We start from the raw sequence: 14,630 nt of genomic DNA, 5'->3' as shown, positions 1-14,630 counted from the left end.
TCCTCAATTTGTAAATAATTTTACTTTATATATATATATATATATATATATAAATATACTAATATTTAATTAGAAATTATGGATTAGCAATATAAAATTATTATATTAAATTCAAAATATAAAATTATACAAATCGTATATTTTAGAGCGAGGTTGGGCTGTATGTTCATAGGTGATGAATGAAGAATACGCTTTGTTGCTTGTTGAATAATGGTTTAATGAATTGTCGTCTTGACAGAATGAAATGAATTGTAACATAATGTATGACTTGACATATAAGAATAAAAAAATATAGAATTAAATAAAACATTAAAGCTAACGTTCATCCGAACAAAGAATGGAGTCCATCCGGACTAAGATTATAACGTGACCGCCTTGGATCAGATTCGAGCGCCGAATGCTAGTACGAGCGGAACTCTCCGGTGAGCTCTAGCACCCTCTAGATCGCAGTACTGAACGGCTCGACGTGAAACGGAACACACCGCCCACCAATTACGATTACCTTAATTGTAATTCTGTGATACATTACATGAAATAAAACTTAAGATCAAAACAAAGAATATTACATAAATTAATTACGTAATCTTTTAAAGTACAAAAATTAAAGTTAACTCAACAAATATAATATTGATACAGGCAAAGCTTACGACCAAAATAAATTGGAATAAACAAACATATTAGGAGGACGTTAAATAAATCTCATTGATTACATTTGGAATGGCTTATGTCATTGCAAGCATTTAAATTTGGATGAACAATCAATTTATTAATAGTTCTATTTACTATCGTGTTAAGTATGTGAAAACTAATGAGTCCATCGTTATCTGGATACACTTCAACAATTATTCCTAATTTCCACATCAGTAGAGGAAGATTACTTTCTTTAATTATAACCACATTGCTAACACAAATGTTATTATTTGAAATTTTACACTTGTTCCTCTGCTGCAAGGGATTTAATTATCGATAGCCCATGCTTTCCAAAAGTTTTACAATATTCTTTGTATAAGCTGCCACCTAGTAAGCTTATTTATATTAATGCCTGAGAAATCAGGATCCGGTAGGGAAGTTAATGGAGCAAAGGTTAGTAAATGTCCAGGAATAATTGGAGCTGGAGCAGATGTATGCCACCCACCTTGACGGATAAGTATTTCCAACGTGGAATAGGTTTTTCCGAAGAAAGATCTGACAGTATACAACTATTTTTATTTTTTAAATTATAAATGAATCGACGACAATATGAAAATATGTTTCATGTTCGTACGAACGAAGAAAATGGTTTTGAAAGTTCTAAAGTTTCTGTTGTTAGAAGAGCAGCTGAAAACACATTAGTATTGTTAGACTTCTTCTCTTCCTTGGGCGAATCTGGCGGAATCATAGAAATTATAGGCGAATTGGATGACCAGGCGTTCTCCTCTTCCTTCAGAAATGACGGACCATTCTATCATAGTTGTGATGAAGTTAATACAACCACAGGACAGGATGTGTGCGGAGTTATCCCTTGAAAGAATGTGCTTCCATAAGAATTCCTTAGCTGGCTCTTGAATTTCGCAAAATCTATTTGCGACGAATACCTTCCATCGATTAGGAACTGATGACAACCAGTAAAGCACTACTTTAGAATCCGACCAAAAATGGATTGAATCAAATCTTATACCTAAAATACTCTTAACCTTATTGAATAAACGAGATAATGGAAGAGCCGCATTTAGCTCTAACCTAGGATTTGCTTGACAGGAGCAACTTTAGATTTTGAACACAATGTGTTTATTGCTATCTACAGATCTGATGAAAAGACAAGCACCATATGCCACTACTACTTGCATAACAAAATCCGTGCAATTGATAACTCTTACTTAAACTAATTTTAACTAATCTAGGAATCTTAAAATTATTTGACGATTTGAGCTGATAATACACAGAATTCCATTTTTAAGCTAGCGGAGCGGGAAGAACTTCATCCCATTGAAGGTTAGCGCACTATAGCTCTTGTTTGAACACTTTAAATGGAACGATTGTAGGAGGAAATAGACCCAAAGGATCAAACAATGAAGAAATAATTGATAAAACAGAACGTTAATGTATTATTATCCTTTGGTTTGATTTGATAAATGAAATCATCAACTTGAGAATCCAAGTGTTTTGATATTTCTTTCTTATCTAATTTTATGAAAGAATCAGAATTGTAAATATATCTGGAAAGTTGGAGTGGCATATTTATGTTGTTAAAGTCCATATTTGCTAAGCAATAACGAAACGTCATTGTATAATTGTTTCAACTGATCTATGTTGTCACAACCAGTGAGCAGATCATCGAAATAAAAATCTTGCTTAATTACTTGGCAAGCTTGAGGAAAAGAGGCTTCATTTTGATTGGAAATTTCAATCAAACATCTTGTTGCCAGAAAACTTGAAGGTGCTAAACCAAAAGTAACTGTCTGTAAGCTATATGGAATGGTTGATGAGTTAGTATCATCACACCAAAGAATTCTTTACAATGAAAAATCTCGAGGATTAATGAGAATTTGTCTGTACATTTTAGAATATCTCCCAATAGCTTGTAGCTGTGAGTTCTAAAACGAATTATAAAAAAAATAAATCTTGTTGTTCTACTGGACCTGTAGCAAGAATTGAATTAAGAGTCGGCCTTTTGATGTTTTTGCATTACCGTCAAATACTATTCTAGTTTTAGTAGTGGTGGAAGATTCAGGAAATAATGCGTGGTGGGACAAATAAAAGGTTTCAGATGGAATCTTGGACTGAAATGAATTTACAGGTTGCATGTGATCCAGTTATATTCCTTCATGAAATGGAAGTAGTCTTTCTTGAGTTTAGGATTTTTCTTAAATCTACGCTGTAATAAATTGAAACAATGTTTGGCATTTGCATAAGAATCTCCTAAAGTACAATTTTCCTTACGAGGAAGGGACACATCAAATCTGCCTCGTTGATCACGAAAGGTATTTTCAACAAAATATTTTTCGCAGAAAGATTTCTCTTTGGTTGGTAATCGATCTTCTATCTCTTCAGATCTCCAAAATGATTCTAATTGGGACGAAAGCTGTTCATTACTAACAAGCAGTGATATTGAATTGTTTTCCCGCTTACAAGGTTTAGTAGTGATTTGACCACAAACTATGAAACCAAGACGGGTTTGTTGAAGTATGGTATGATTAGAATTATGAGTTAATTGAACAGGCTTAGGTAGAGAAAGATAATATTGAGCTCCTAGAAGAGTGTTGATTTTCCCGGGAATATTAAAATTAGGATCGCAAGGAAAAGTTGAGAAGGATTTCCCAGTCAGTTACGTTTACAAAATCATTAGGTAACAGACCTGTAATATATGGCAATACATGACATTTCAAATTAAAATTAAAGTTTTCATTCCTAAAGTTAATATTTAAATCAACACTTAGCTTACATTTAGTAACAACATTACTATTTTAGTAATATAAGACGGTTATACCTTTTCATTACATTAAATCGTGTCAGTGGATTCAAGTAGTTTACGCTTACATTCTAAGAAAGAAATGAGTTGTTCTAACTTTGGAAATTCATTGTTTTTCAATGTTTTTTCCCAGTCTCTAAAGTATATAAATTTACGTTTTGAATAATTAACGGTATTATAATAAATTCTAAATAATCAATAGTTCGATTCTGCAGGGCATTTGAATTACTTTGATCAATGAATTTAGATAAATTTTCAGAATTTTCCTTTTTAATGGTTTTAAATGTATAATTTCTAAAGCAGTATAATTTCTATAATTTCTTTAGCTTCTATTAGCCTTTTGTTATCATAACGAGCTTTAAGTAGTGCTATTGCAGTTTCATAATTTTCAGACGTTAGTGATAAATGTTTTATTACGTCAAGAGCATTGCCTCTTAAGAAATTTATAAAGTAATAAAATTTTTCAACAGAAAATTCTTTTCGATTATGAACTAAACTACTAAAAAGATCAAAGAATTTATGCCAAGTCTTCAAATCACCGTGAAAGGGGTCAATTTGTATAGGTTTTAAAGAAATTGGATTAGGTTTGTTAATCACTTTAGTTGCATCAGTTAAATTTTGAAACGATTTTCTAATTTTTTATGTTTTAACTTAAGTTTATCAAAAAGGCTATAAGTGATACTTCAAGGTCCTCATCTGTCGCATCTTGGTGCAATTCGACTTCATATTGAACATCGAAAAATAGCTTTTCGTATTCTAATAGTTTATCAAACTTAAATAGATCGTAATCGGCTGAATTAAGATCAAAGTTTTCAATAAATGTTTTTAATTTGGCTTCACTATTCTTCATAATGCCTCGTTTTTTAATTAAATCTTTGAATTCCATTTTTATTGGAATCATACACAGAATAATATTAAATTTGAATGAAAATAAGTTATTACAAAATAAGGTTAAAGGGTAAACGTCATAAAAAAGACGTTAAAGTATAACTTATGCGTAAAGTTGAATGAACTGGATTGGTTGTAAATATGATACGATATTGCTAACATCTGCTACTTACAGGTCAGCGAAAAATAGAAAGATTGCCTGAGATATGTGCGCGCGTGTTTTGTACAGAACGATAAAGTGAACTTGTCCAAACTGGAATTACAGTGGAACCAACATATAGAACCAACCAATGGGTTGGTTCCTTATACCTGGCTAGCTTCATAGATACAATTTTAACTGTGTTATAAAACATTCACGAACATGTCATAAAATATTCAAATATTCACGAACTTGAATATTTTACTAATGTTAATTTTTAATTGCACTTTTAACACACACCTTAATTTTTTGATACACTTTTTATAATAAATTATAAGTACCGTGTTGTTGATTTGGTTTGACCATATCTAAACCCATGGATGAATGCTGTAGAGCGGCTAAGTCCGTGTCTTTAATACAGCAACATGACGATGAAATGTCGGTTAACAGATGCAGTAGTCGATCCGGTAGATACGGTGATTTGACCAACTGATTCTTGAATGTGAAGACGAATGACCACCTCATTCAACATCAAATTTTCAACCTTAATAAAGTTATTTGATAAAAATGTGTAAATATTGCGCTTTTTTTACAGATGTACCAAAATTTGGAGAGTCCATTGCTAACGTGACTATTCCAGTTGGCCGAGAAGCAATATTAACATGTGTTGTTGATGATTTGGCTGCCTATAAGGTAATGGAAAATTAAATTTAAATTTCTTGTTTTTTTTTTTTTATGTTGCAATTTTTTACGTTTTCTATAGCTTATAATCGGTGGCAGTGATGTTCACATACAAGACATGTGCTCCAGCCAGGCAGCTGGAAATCTCAGGAGAGAAAATCCCATTTGAGAAAACAGTCAAGTAGTCTTGGACAAACGGCTTACTTTAGGAGGACATGTTAAATATGTGACCCAAAGGGCAAAGGCCGTCAGGGCATCACTATAGCCAGTACTGAATAGTGCCAGCCCATATCCACCGGCGACCAAATTTCTCATTTTTCGGTTATACGTCCTGCCGATTCTAACATATGCTTACTCGGCATGGAGAGCTTTGTTGAACTCCACACTTCAAAAGAAATTAGAAGCCGTCCAAAACATAACGATGCGGACGATATTTGGAGCACCGTGGTTTGACAGAAACGTCACTGTTTTCTACGATGCAGGACTACAAACCGTATCCGTGGTGGGGGTGGCGCAGGCACGCAAGCTGTTCGGGAGAGTGGCCGTGTCCGAACACGGCCATCTCCGGGACATCTGCCGAGAGGACCGTACTTCCCAGGGTATAAGAAAACAGCCTCATGCCGTACTAAACGAACCACCGTGAAGAGGCGGTACAAGAGTCAAAAACTGACAAAATAGGCTTAGGAGCCTCTATATCGCCTATAAATGGAAACCGTGCGAAAATTTCGGCCGCGAAAGTGACCGTTTTCGCAATTAAATTTTGTTAAAACTATAAAAATCTAGAAAACACCCCACACTGTCCCACAAAGAGACCACAATTTCATTTAGTCAGCATATGCGACTCCCTCCGGAGAATGGGGTGCTTTTTTTCCTCCAAATAACTAGGGCTTTGGTAGGCGCACTCCTGGTAGCCCATAGGTGCTGGTACCAAAAGGACTTCAGCGGATGGACTGAAGGGGAGTCATGCTGGGATTACTAGGCTCAAAAGCTTAGTCTCTCACGGTCAGAACCAGTAAATAAATTTCACGATGGTACATACGGATAGGAACGCAAATTACCAAATCCGTCCATAAATAAAACTTAAAATTTATAACTGCCACTAAATAACCGATGAAATCCCCCGATAATACAAAGATATAGCAGCAAGGGACATTGTCCAGGCTCTGCGATATGTTGGGAGAAATTTGAAACTCCCGCCATTCTTCGTTCCGTTCCATTCCTATAGCTCATCTAAACTGTTTTTTTTTTTTATGGTTATATGTGCTTTAATGTGCAAATCCTAAATGAGAAATTTTGTTTAGCTGTAATTATTTTGATAAATAATCGACTGTAAGAGGCTAGCAAGCGATTCATTACATACAAAAAAAATTATATTCACATGACAAAGATACAGAGTTTATTCTTGTTTTAGTAACAATAAGACAGGGGTAAATATAAAGATATACTTTGAAGTCACGTACTATTCTTCGAAATTATATTCTGGTTTTAAGAATATGAGCAACATATATATTAATGTCAATTAAAATTATTAGACTTAACATAATCAACGAATTTCTAAGTTTAAAATTATGTATTATTTTGGATCTTTCTGATATCCTTATAAATTTAACTAATATTTTCGTAAATTTGAAGATTTCATTACTTTATTGGTGATTTCTATTTAAGAAAGTATTTCTTAAAACAGTTAGTTATTTTTCTATAAGTATTATTTTATAATAAAAATTTAATTCAGTTTTAATGTTAGCTACAAATAAAAAATAGATTACAACATTACAATTTATTGTTCATTATTAAAATGTAAAAATCGCTCAGGTCTCGCTTCGCTCACCTTCCCTGTATAGCAAGGGGATCTCCCGTATCGTTCGTTACCCTCATGATTATGAGGATAAAATTGATAAAAACAAAGTATTCAGATTTACAAACACTGGAAAAAAATTGCAAAGTACAGAATATTAGTAACTGTGATAAATAAAGTATCCATACCTTTGACAAGGAAAACTTCACAACTTCATTAGAGAGTCTCAATTTATTACTTAAAACCTTCCCTTTGAAAGCAATCGGTCGGTTGGTCTTGCATGTTGTTGTTGCAAATGTATAGACAGAGAGAACTTATCACAATCTTTTGCATCTATATATTAGATTTACTAATAAACTAAAACATCAAACATCTACCATAAAGAGACTTCCTATATTTGAATAAAATATTCTAAATTACAAAATTAAAGATGAAAATATATTAAGTTTTTCTGATATTCTCTAATAATTTCTGTTACCCATTCATGATATTACACGTTTATAAACATATAACATCGCGATATTTTTTTTTCCTTTATATATATATATATATATATATATATATTATTTTTTTAAGTAATATTTTACTTTCCTGGCGTTAAATCTCAGGAGATATGTTACAAGAATGAAAGTATGGTAACAGTCAGAAATGTTGCATTGGTTTTTTGTATTTCACGACGTTTCGTGATCCAGGGACTCAAAAAAAGGAAAAGATAATATCCGGTAATATCCGTACGTACGTACATATATAAGTGTGTTGGTGATCAAACACGCCCTAATAACATTTGACTGGATTAACCGATTTTGATGAAATCCGATGTCGGTACAGAGAATCGTATTTATGGGAAATTTGTTGTTAAAAGTTTTTCATTGGGGGTCACTTTTCCCATTTTATATTCAGCTCATTTACGTGCCTAAATGTTGAACTTACCATTTAAAAAAAACTTCCCCCTTTCCACAAAAATTCTAAAAAGGTATCTTTTAATTTATTGCTTACATTTTAAAGATTTTTTTTAATCTCTTCCTAGGCATAGTAATATGCACTATTACTATGCTTATTGCAAGGTTATTATTATAATACTTATTTCATAGCTTTTTTGAGCAAATGGCTCAAAAACATATTCTGCTCACAACAAAAGGAATAAGGGAGGCGATCGAAGTTAAAAATATCGATTTTTTGAAATACTTTTTCGTGTATCATTATTTTTCCACTATATAACAATAAGTAAACAATTCTATGAAAGTATAAAAACTTTGTTGTCAGTTTGTTTCTGTTTACCCTTACTACAGAAATAAATAAGTGTAATTATTCTAAAAAACAAAAAATAATAATTTTTCTATAAAATTTTAGGAGAGTTCAGAGTCCCGGCTTTCCTGATTTATTTTTGGTTACAAGATTTATAGTATGCTACCGGAATGAAAAAGTCCCTAATTTAGTCCATAATCATTCTTCTCGTCTAGAATTCATGAAGCGCGGTCTAAATGTTCCGGGTCATAAAACCAAATTCAAAACAGGTAACAAAAAGAAGGTAAAACGTGGATAGAGAGAAAGGACGACCGAATACTGAAAAAATGCAGTTTTCACTCAGATGAAACAACAAAGACTCCTCCAAGTAAGAACAACAACCAATTTGAAAATACCCGCAGTTTTACCTAGGTGGGAGCAGAGATTACTGATAAGCAATTCTGGATCGAAATTATTATGCAATAAAAAGAAATGTCTTTCTCTTCAGAAAATAAGACCCACTCACAAAATTAAGAAATAATTTCAGGGTTTCTGATTGAACTACCAGTCTTATCTTTATACGTGTGTAACACGTAGAATGATATAGCACTGATGGAAGTAATGATAAATCGTTCAGCCCGATAAATGAATGATTGAGGCTTTTTGTGTAACTAATATATTTTTATTTAGCCACTGATATGAAAGAATTATAATTTCGTCTTTCAAAATATTTTACGGTAATCATAATTTTTATTTGACATTACAATCTGAAAGCGTATGTTACTTATAAATACATTCATATGGACGTTTTGTAGACATACATATAAAAACACATTCATACAAACGTGTTGTATAAAAAATAAAACTATTTTACTTTTATTATACTTTTGTAACTGATTCTAAATTGAAATAAAACAATTTGTTACCTTTTATTTTTTATTAAGAAGGTGGCATACTTAAGAATATAATTGAATTTTAAGAAAGTTTTTGTATTATAAAGAATTATAACTAGAAAATTATGTACCTATTAAAACTTATATAACTTTTAATAAATCCCCAAGCAAAAGAGTTCAAAGAAGTGATGTCTGGAGATCTTTGTGGCCTGCAATTGGACCTTCTCTTCCAATCCAACATCCGAGGAAAGTGTTGCTCAGGAACATGGTAAAATATCGATGAAAGTTTGCTGGAGCACCACCTTGTTGAAAGCTGAAGCCTGCATGAATTTGACGATCAGCAAAGTTCTCAAGCAGGATGAGATACATGTGTCCTGCCTCAGTGGACTCCATTAAAAAACGACTGATGATGCTATCTTTGTGCAGTCTTGAACACAAAGTGACTTTCGATGTGTCCCTTTCATTTTCAATATCGTATGGAGGTCTTCCGTGCACAAAATTCTAAAATTGTTTCTATAAATTTCCCACATGTATGAAAGGTAGCATCATCACTAAATAACAACATATCATTATAATTAGGATTGTTATCGGTACTACGCACTACCTCTGCAGCAAATTAATATCGTAGGCCGCGATCATTTGGATTAATGTGATGGAGTTGTAAGTTTTAGGCTCGCAAACGGAGCCGCTTGTAAACAAAGTCGTGAGCAGTAGAACGAGGAATTTGCAGTTCGTAACTAACTCCCTAACTGACGTTCCAGGACTGGTAGTGAATGCATGGCACACTCGATTTACAGTGTGTCACTGACTGAGAAATTTCGTATGATTTCCACTTTTTGAAATCAAGCTTCCAGTTCTGAAAGACTTGGATGTAAGGGGATCGATATTCCATTCAGTTCGTACCCGCTGCTGAATACACGTAATTGATTGGGACTGAACTAACCAAACATCCAATGAACCTTCTATTGTGGGGTTTACATCTCTACTACTGACACTGGGGTTCAATTTTCTTTTTTTTCTGTTTAGCCTCCGGTAACTACGGTTCAGATAATACTTCAGAGGATGAATGAGGACGATATGTATGAGTGTAAATGTAGTGTAGTCTTGTACAGTCTCAGTTCGACCATCCCTGAGATGTGTGGTTAATTGAAACCCAACCACCAAAGAACATCGGTATCCACGATCTAGTATTCAAATCCGTGTAAAAATAACTGACTTTACTAGGACTTGAACGCAGGAACTCTCGACTTCCAAATCAGCTGATTTGGGAAGATGCGTTCACCACTAGACCAACCCGGTGGGTTTACTATGAGGTTCACTGCTACTGAATACAATTACGTTGTAAGTTGGCTTGCCTGCGCATGCGTATTCCAGCAACCTGGAGATTATGCACAACAAATCTTGAAAATATTCCCTGTTGGTTGAGCCTACGTTTAAGAGATTACGACTACTGGTTTTCTAAATATAGGCCATTACTTTTGAATACCTTTAGCTCGGATACACAGTATATATTTTATTTATAAATGAATAATAATTATGGTTTTGATATTTAAAAAAAAAATAAAACTTAGGACTCCGTTGATATTTTTATTTACATTAACACATACACACTTGATATTTTTATTTACCCATACACACAAAATTATTTTTCCAAGACTATTAACCAATGTTCAAAAAGTATTTACTGGAGAAATTTATAATTATTTTGATAACTTTCTAGTTATCTATATTACCCAATTATCTACAGACATCTAACGGCAATTCTGTATGTATCTGACAAAACAAATCTTTTTTTATGATTTGTTCCGTAGGTATAAAAATAATTTAGAATTACAAAAATAAAAATTCCTCAGAATTCGTTTTACAAATTATCTTTACTTAATCGGATAATTTTTCTTTATTCTATATATCTCATAAACTATTCTACACGTGAAAGTAATCGAAAAAGTTTATAAAAACATATGTTTCAAAATGCTTTGTTTGCGATTTACGGCTAGTGAAAAATTTCTCTTGAGTTTCAGCTAGCCTTTGAAATGAGGTCGTAATGAAATATTTATGAAATAAAAAGCGGCAAAATTAGAAATTTTTTATGGTTCTTGACGTGCTAAATCAAATAAAATATTTACCATATCATGGATACATGGATATATACCAGATACATACCGTATCTGTAGTAGGTTTTGAGAAATCTGGGAAGAAAACAAAGAAAAGGGGTAAAAAATCTTTTTTTTTATGTTTGGCGTAAAATAAATTTGTTCAGTGGGTAATAAACACGTAAAACTTTTAAACAAAACTTGTACAGAATATAATATGAACAAAATATTGAAATTATTATTTCAAAATTGGCAATAAAATAAATACCAACTGCTGATCAACAATGTTTAATATTGTATTAGTGTTTAAATCATTCCGTAAGGTACATTAAGTGTATAGGGAACTGTTCTGTCGTTAGCGAAGATTTTCTGAGAATTTTAGTTTGAGCATGATGCCATTCATATAATGCCGTATTTATTACAACAGAGGAATACGTTAATATGGTATTAACTTTGGGTGTGTGAAATAATAATTCTATATCTGCTGTAGTAGAATATTGAACTCGTTTTCCGAATCACAGGATTCCAGATCCCAAAACAGTTATCGCGAATTTGCACCCTTCGGGAAACAGGTTCACTACCTTGTATTTATACCGGCTACGAACAGTCTATCCAACATGATGCAATTATGTTGGATGAATTTATGTCGTGTACATCAGTACACGACGTCTTTCTAACCGGATCGGAGTTTTGCATTTAATATTTGGAGAACACTTAAAAGTTATATTCTTTTCATTAACAGCCACTTACCATCTACAACCAGGAAACGGTCCGCTTCCCTTGGAGTTCTGCAACTGGATACAAATCGAATAACTATAAAACTATGTTTTGTTTACCGACCAAGCAAATTTCACACGAGGTGGGTCAACAACTTACATAATGAGCATGAATGGGTATAATTAAATCCTGATGAAACGGTGGAAGGCAATTTTCAACACCGGTTTAGCGTCAATGTATGGTGCAGCCTTCTTCACAATCAGCTGTTTGGCTGCTTAAATACTGAGGTCTACTCAGTATTTAAGCATTAAATACTGAGTAGTATACTTAATACTGAGGGACCCTTTCTTGAAGAAGAATTGCCGCAGCTGCTTGAAGATGTTACACTATCGGTGAAATGCATAGTATACTTCCAGCACAATGAATCACTTCCCCACTTCTCTTGTGTCGTTTCTAATCCCTTAAATCATAATTTTTCTGAGAAATTGTTGGTTCGTGAAGGCTCATTCCTGGCAAACCACATTTCCTGGCCACCAAGGTCACTTGATCTAACACCTTAAATTTCTGCGCCTTGATTTGGATAAAAAATATAGTGTCCAAAAAAACAATACATTCTCATGAGGAATTAATTGACTGTGTTATATATATGCGGCTGAGCAACTAAAGGACAGCTCTGAATAACTAAAAAGAGCAACAAAAGCAGTAAAAAAGCGTGCAAAGAAATGTGTTGAAAATGGCGAGCTCATTTTTGAACATTTATTATAATCTGGTACACTTTGGTCTAGTGTATTAATTCTAAATAAAATTCGAATTTTTCTAACCTTTCTTTGTTTTATTCAACTTATGTTACAATATTTTGTTTAGAATTAAATTTTCTACAAAATTTTGTTTAAATTTTATGTATTTATTACCCACAGAACAAAGATTTTTCAAAAAAATACTAAAACGATATAATTTTTTTAATTGTTTTTTGGATTAAATAAACAAAATACTTACAAAATATTCTGATTTTAATAAATAAAAAGATAATAGATTATTGTTTAATCTAATTATTAAGGAAGTGATCAATTTAAGGCTCTTTTTAAATGCCAGAAAACATTTACATTATTATTGTCAGCCATTTAATTAAAATCTTACACTAATAATTTTTTATGCCAGATTGATAATGATTTAGCCAAGATTGTGTTAATAAATTGATATTTATAATTACGAATTTTAAACTTTAATTCTCATTTTCGTAATAGAGTACTTTATAAAATGCAATAATCAACTGTGAATTAACAGTTTCAAAACACAATAATATCATTTGACTATTCCGGGATAAACTAAAGCTTATATATATATATATATATATATATATAACATACTGACAATATAGATTTTACTGTTGGTTATTCATAGCTATTTTATTTCCCGAAGCGCAAAGCGGGCTCAAAATAGTCCGGATGCAAACGGAATAGGACCCACCACCACTGCCCTCTTACTCACAATCTCTCCACTGCCGCCGCTTTATACTCTTACTATGGGATAATATCATCCACCCTTTTTTTTTACTCATCCCATGAGTACACTTCACTCCGCTTGGTTGGCCGGTATAAATCTTCCGGAGATTTGCAGATGACTAACAATTTATACAATTTAAATTATAACCAGTCATCTACATAAATCTAAAACATTTTTGATAATTGAATGTTATAAATCAGAAAACACCCTACTACTTTGATATTCATAACTTTACATTGTATTCTTTTTTTCTATACATCGTTCATATTTTTATTCCAATCATAAAAGCGTTTCTAACGGACAGGTAGTCTATTACTTTTATTGCTGTTTTATATAAATTTATATTATTGATTTGCCGTATTTGTCATTGTTTAAGCAACATTTATCGACAAAATTTCGTGACTTATTTTATTATAACATTTAAAAAAAAATTATATTACAAAAAGCAAATGTAATTGTCAGAGAGATGTAGCAATAAGCTATAACAAGTTACTTCAATTAAAAGTTTTAGTTTTCATTCCCGAATAAACAATATTTTTCTTAGCGAATGCACCCCTTATACTCTTTTTTTTTTCTTCCTGTTTAGCCTCCGGTAACTACCGTTAAGATAATTCTTTAGAGGATGAATGAGGATGATATGTATGAGTGTAAATGAAGTGTAGTCTTGTACATTCTCAGTTCGACCATTCCTGAGGTGTGTGGTTAATTGAAACACAACCACCAAAGAACACCGGTATCCACGATCTATATTCAAATCCGTGTAAAAATATCTGGCTTTACAATGACTTGAACGCTGGAAGTCTCGACTGCCAAATCAGCTGATTTGACTAGACCAACCCGGTGTGTTACCTCTTATCCTCTTACTACTTTGTTAGATAACGTTGAATAAAGTTTACTATATTAAGGGTTGAGAAAATAATGAAAGCTTGGTAGGATTTTCTTTGCAGCACTGAATTAAAAAATGTTAGTATTTAGATATTTCAATAGTTTCATCCCTGGAATTTTATGAAGTTCCGAATCAAAAATTTCACTAAATTCTAAAAATTCACAAACGTTTTAGTTAAATAATTTGTTACGTATGAGTAAATCGACAACAGAGATCGATGTATACATATATTTTAATAAAAGGAAGATTATCCATAAAATTTAATTTGAAAAAATGATAGCCTTTAATCGGAAATTAAATCTGAGGACATGTGATATTGGAAGATACCCAAATAACTATTAGAAAAACTGATCTCCGGAACGC

General features: G+C 32.5%; 1 protein-coding gene across 1 annotated transcript in view; it reads left to right on the top strand.

Annotated features, from left to right (window-relative positions):
- The first annotated feature begins 5,042 nt into the window (after positions 1 to 5,042).
- LOC142317728 (lachesin-like) overlaps positions 5,043 to 14,630 on the top strand; it is a 350,935-nt gene continuing 341,347 nt past the window's right edge. Inside the window, exon 1 of the mRNA XM_075354276.1 lies at positions 5,043 to 5,168. Coding sequence (XP_075210391.1) covers positions 5,043 to 5,168 — 126 coding nt within the window. The remainder of the gene's footprint in view (positions 5,169 to 14,630) is intronic.

The sequence above is a fragment of the Lycorma delicatula genome, chromosome 1 (genome assembly GCF_047948215.1).
Source record: "Lycorma delicatula isolate Av1 chromosome 1, ASM4794821v1, whole genome shotgun sequence".
Lineage (NCBI taxonomy): Eukaryota > Metazoa > Arthropoda > Insecta > Hemiptera > Fulgoridae > Lycorma > Lycorma delicatula.
This window is presented reverse-complemented; position numbering and strand designations above follow the sequence as displayed.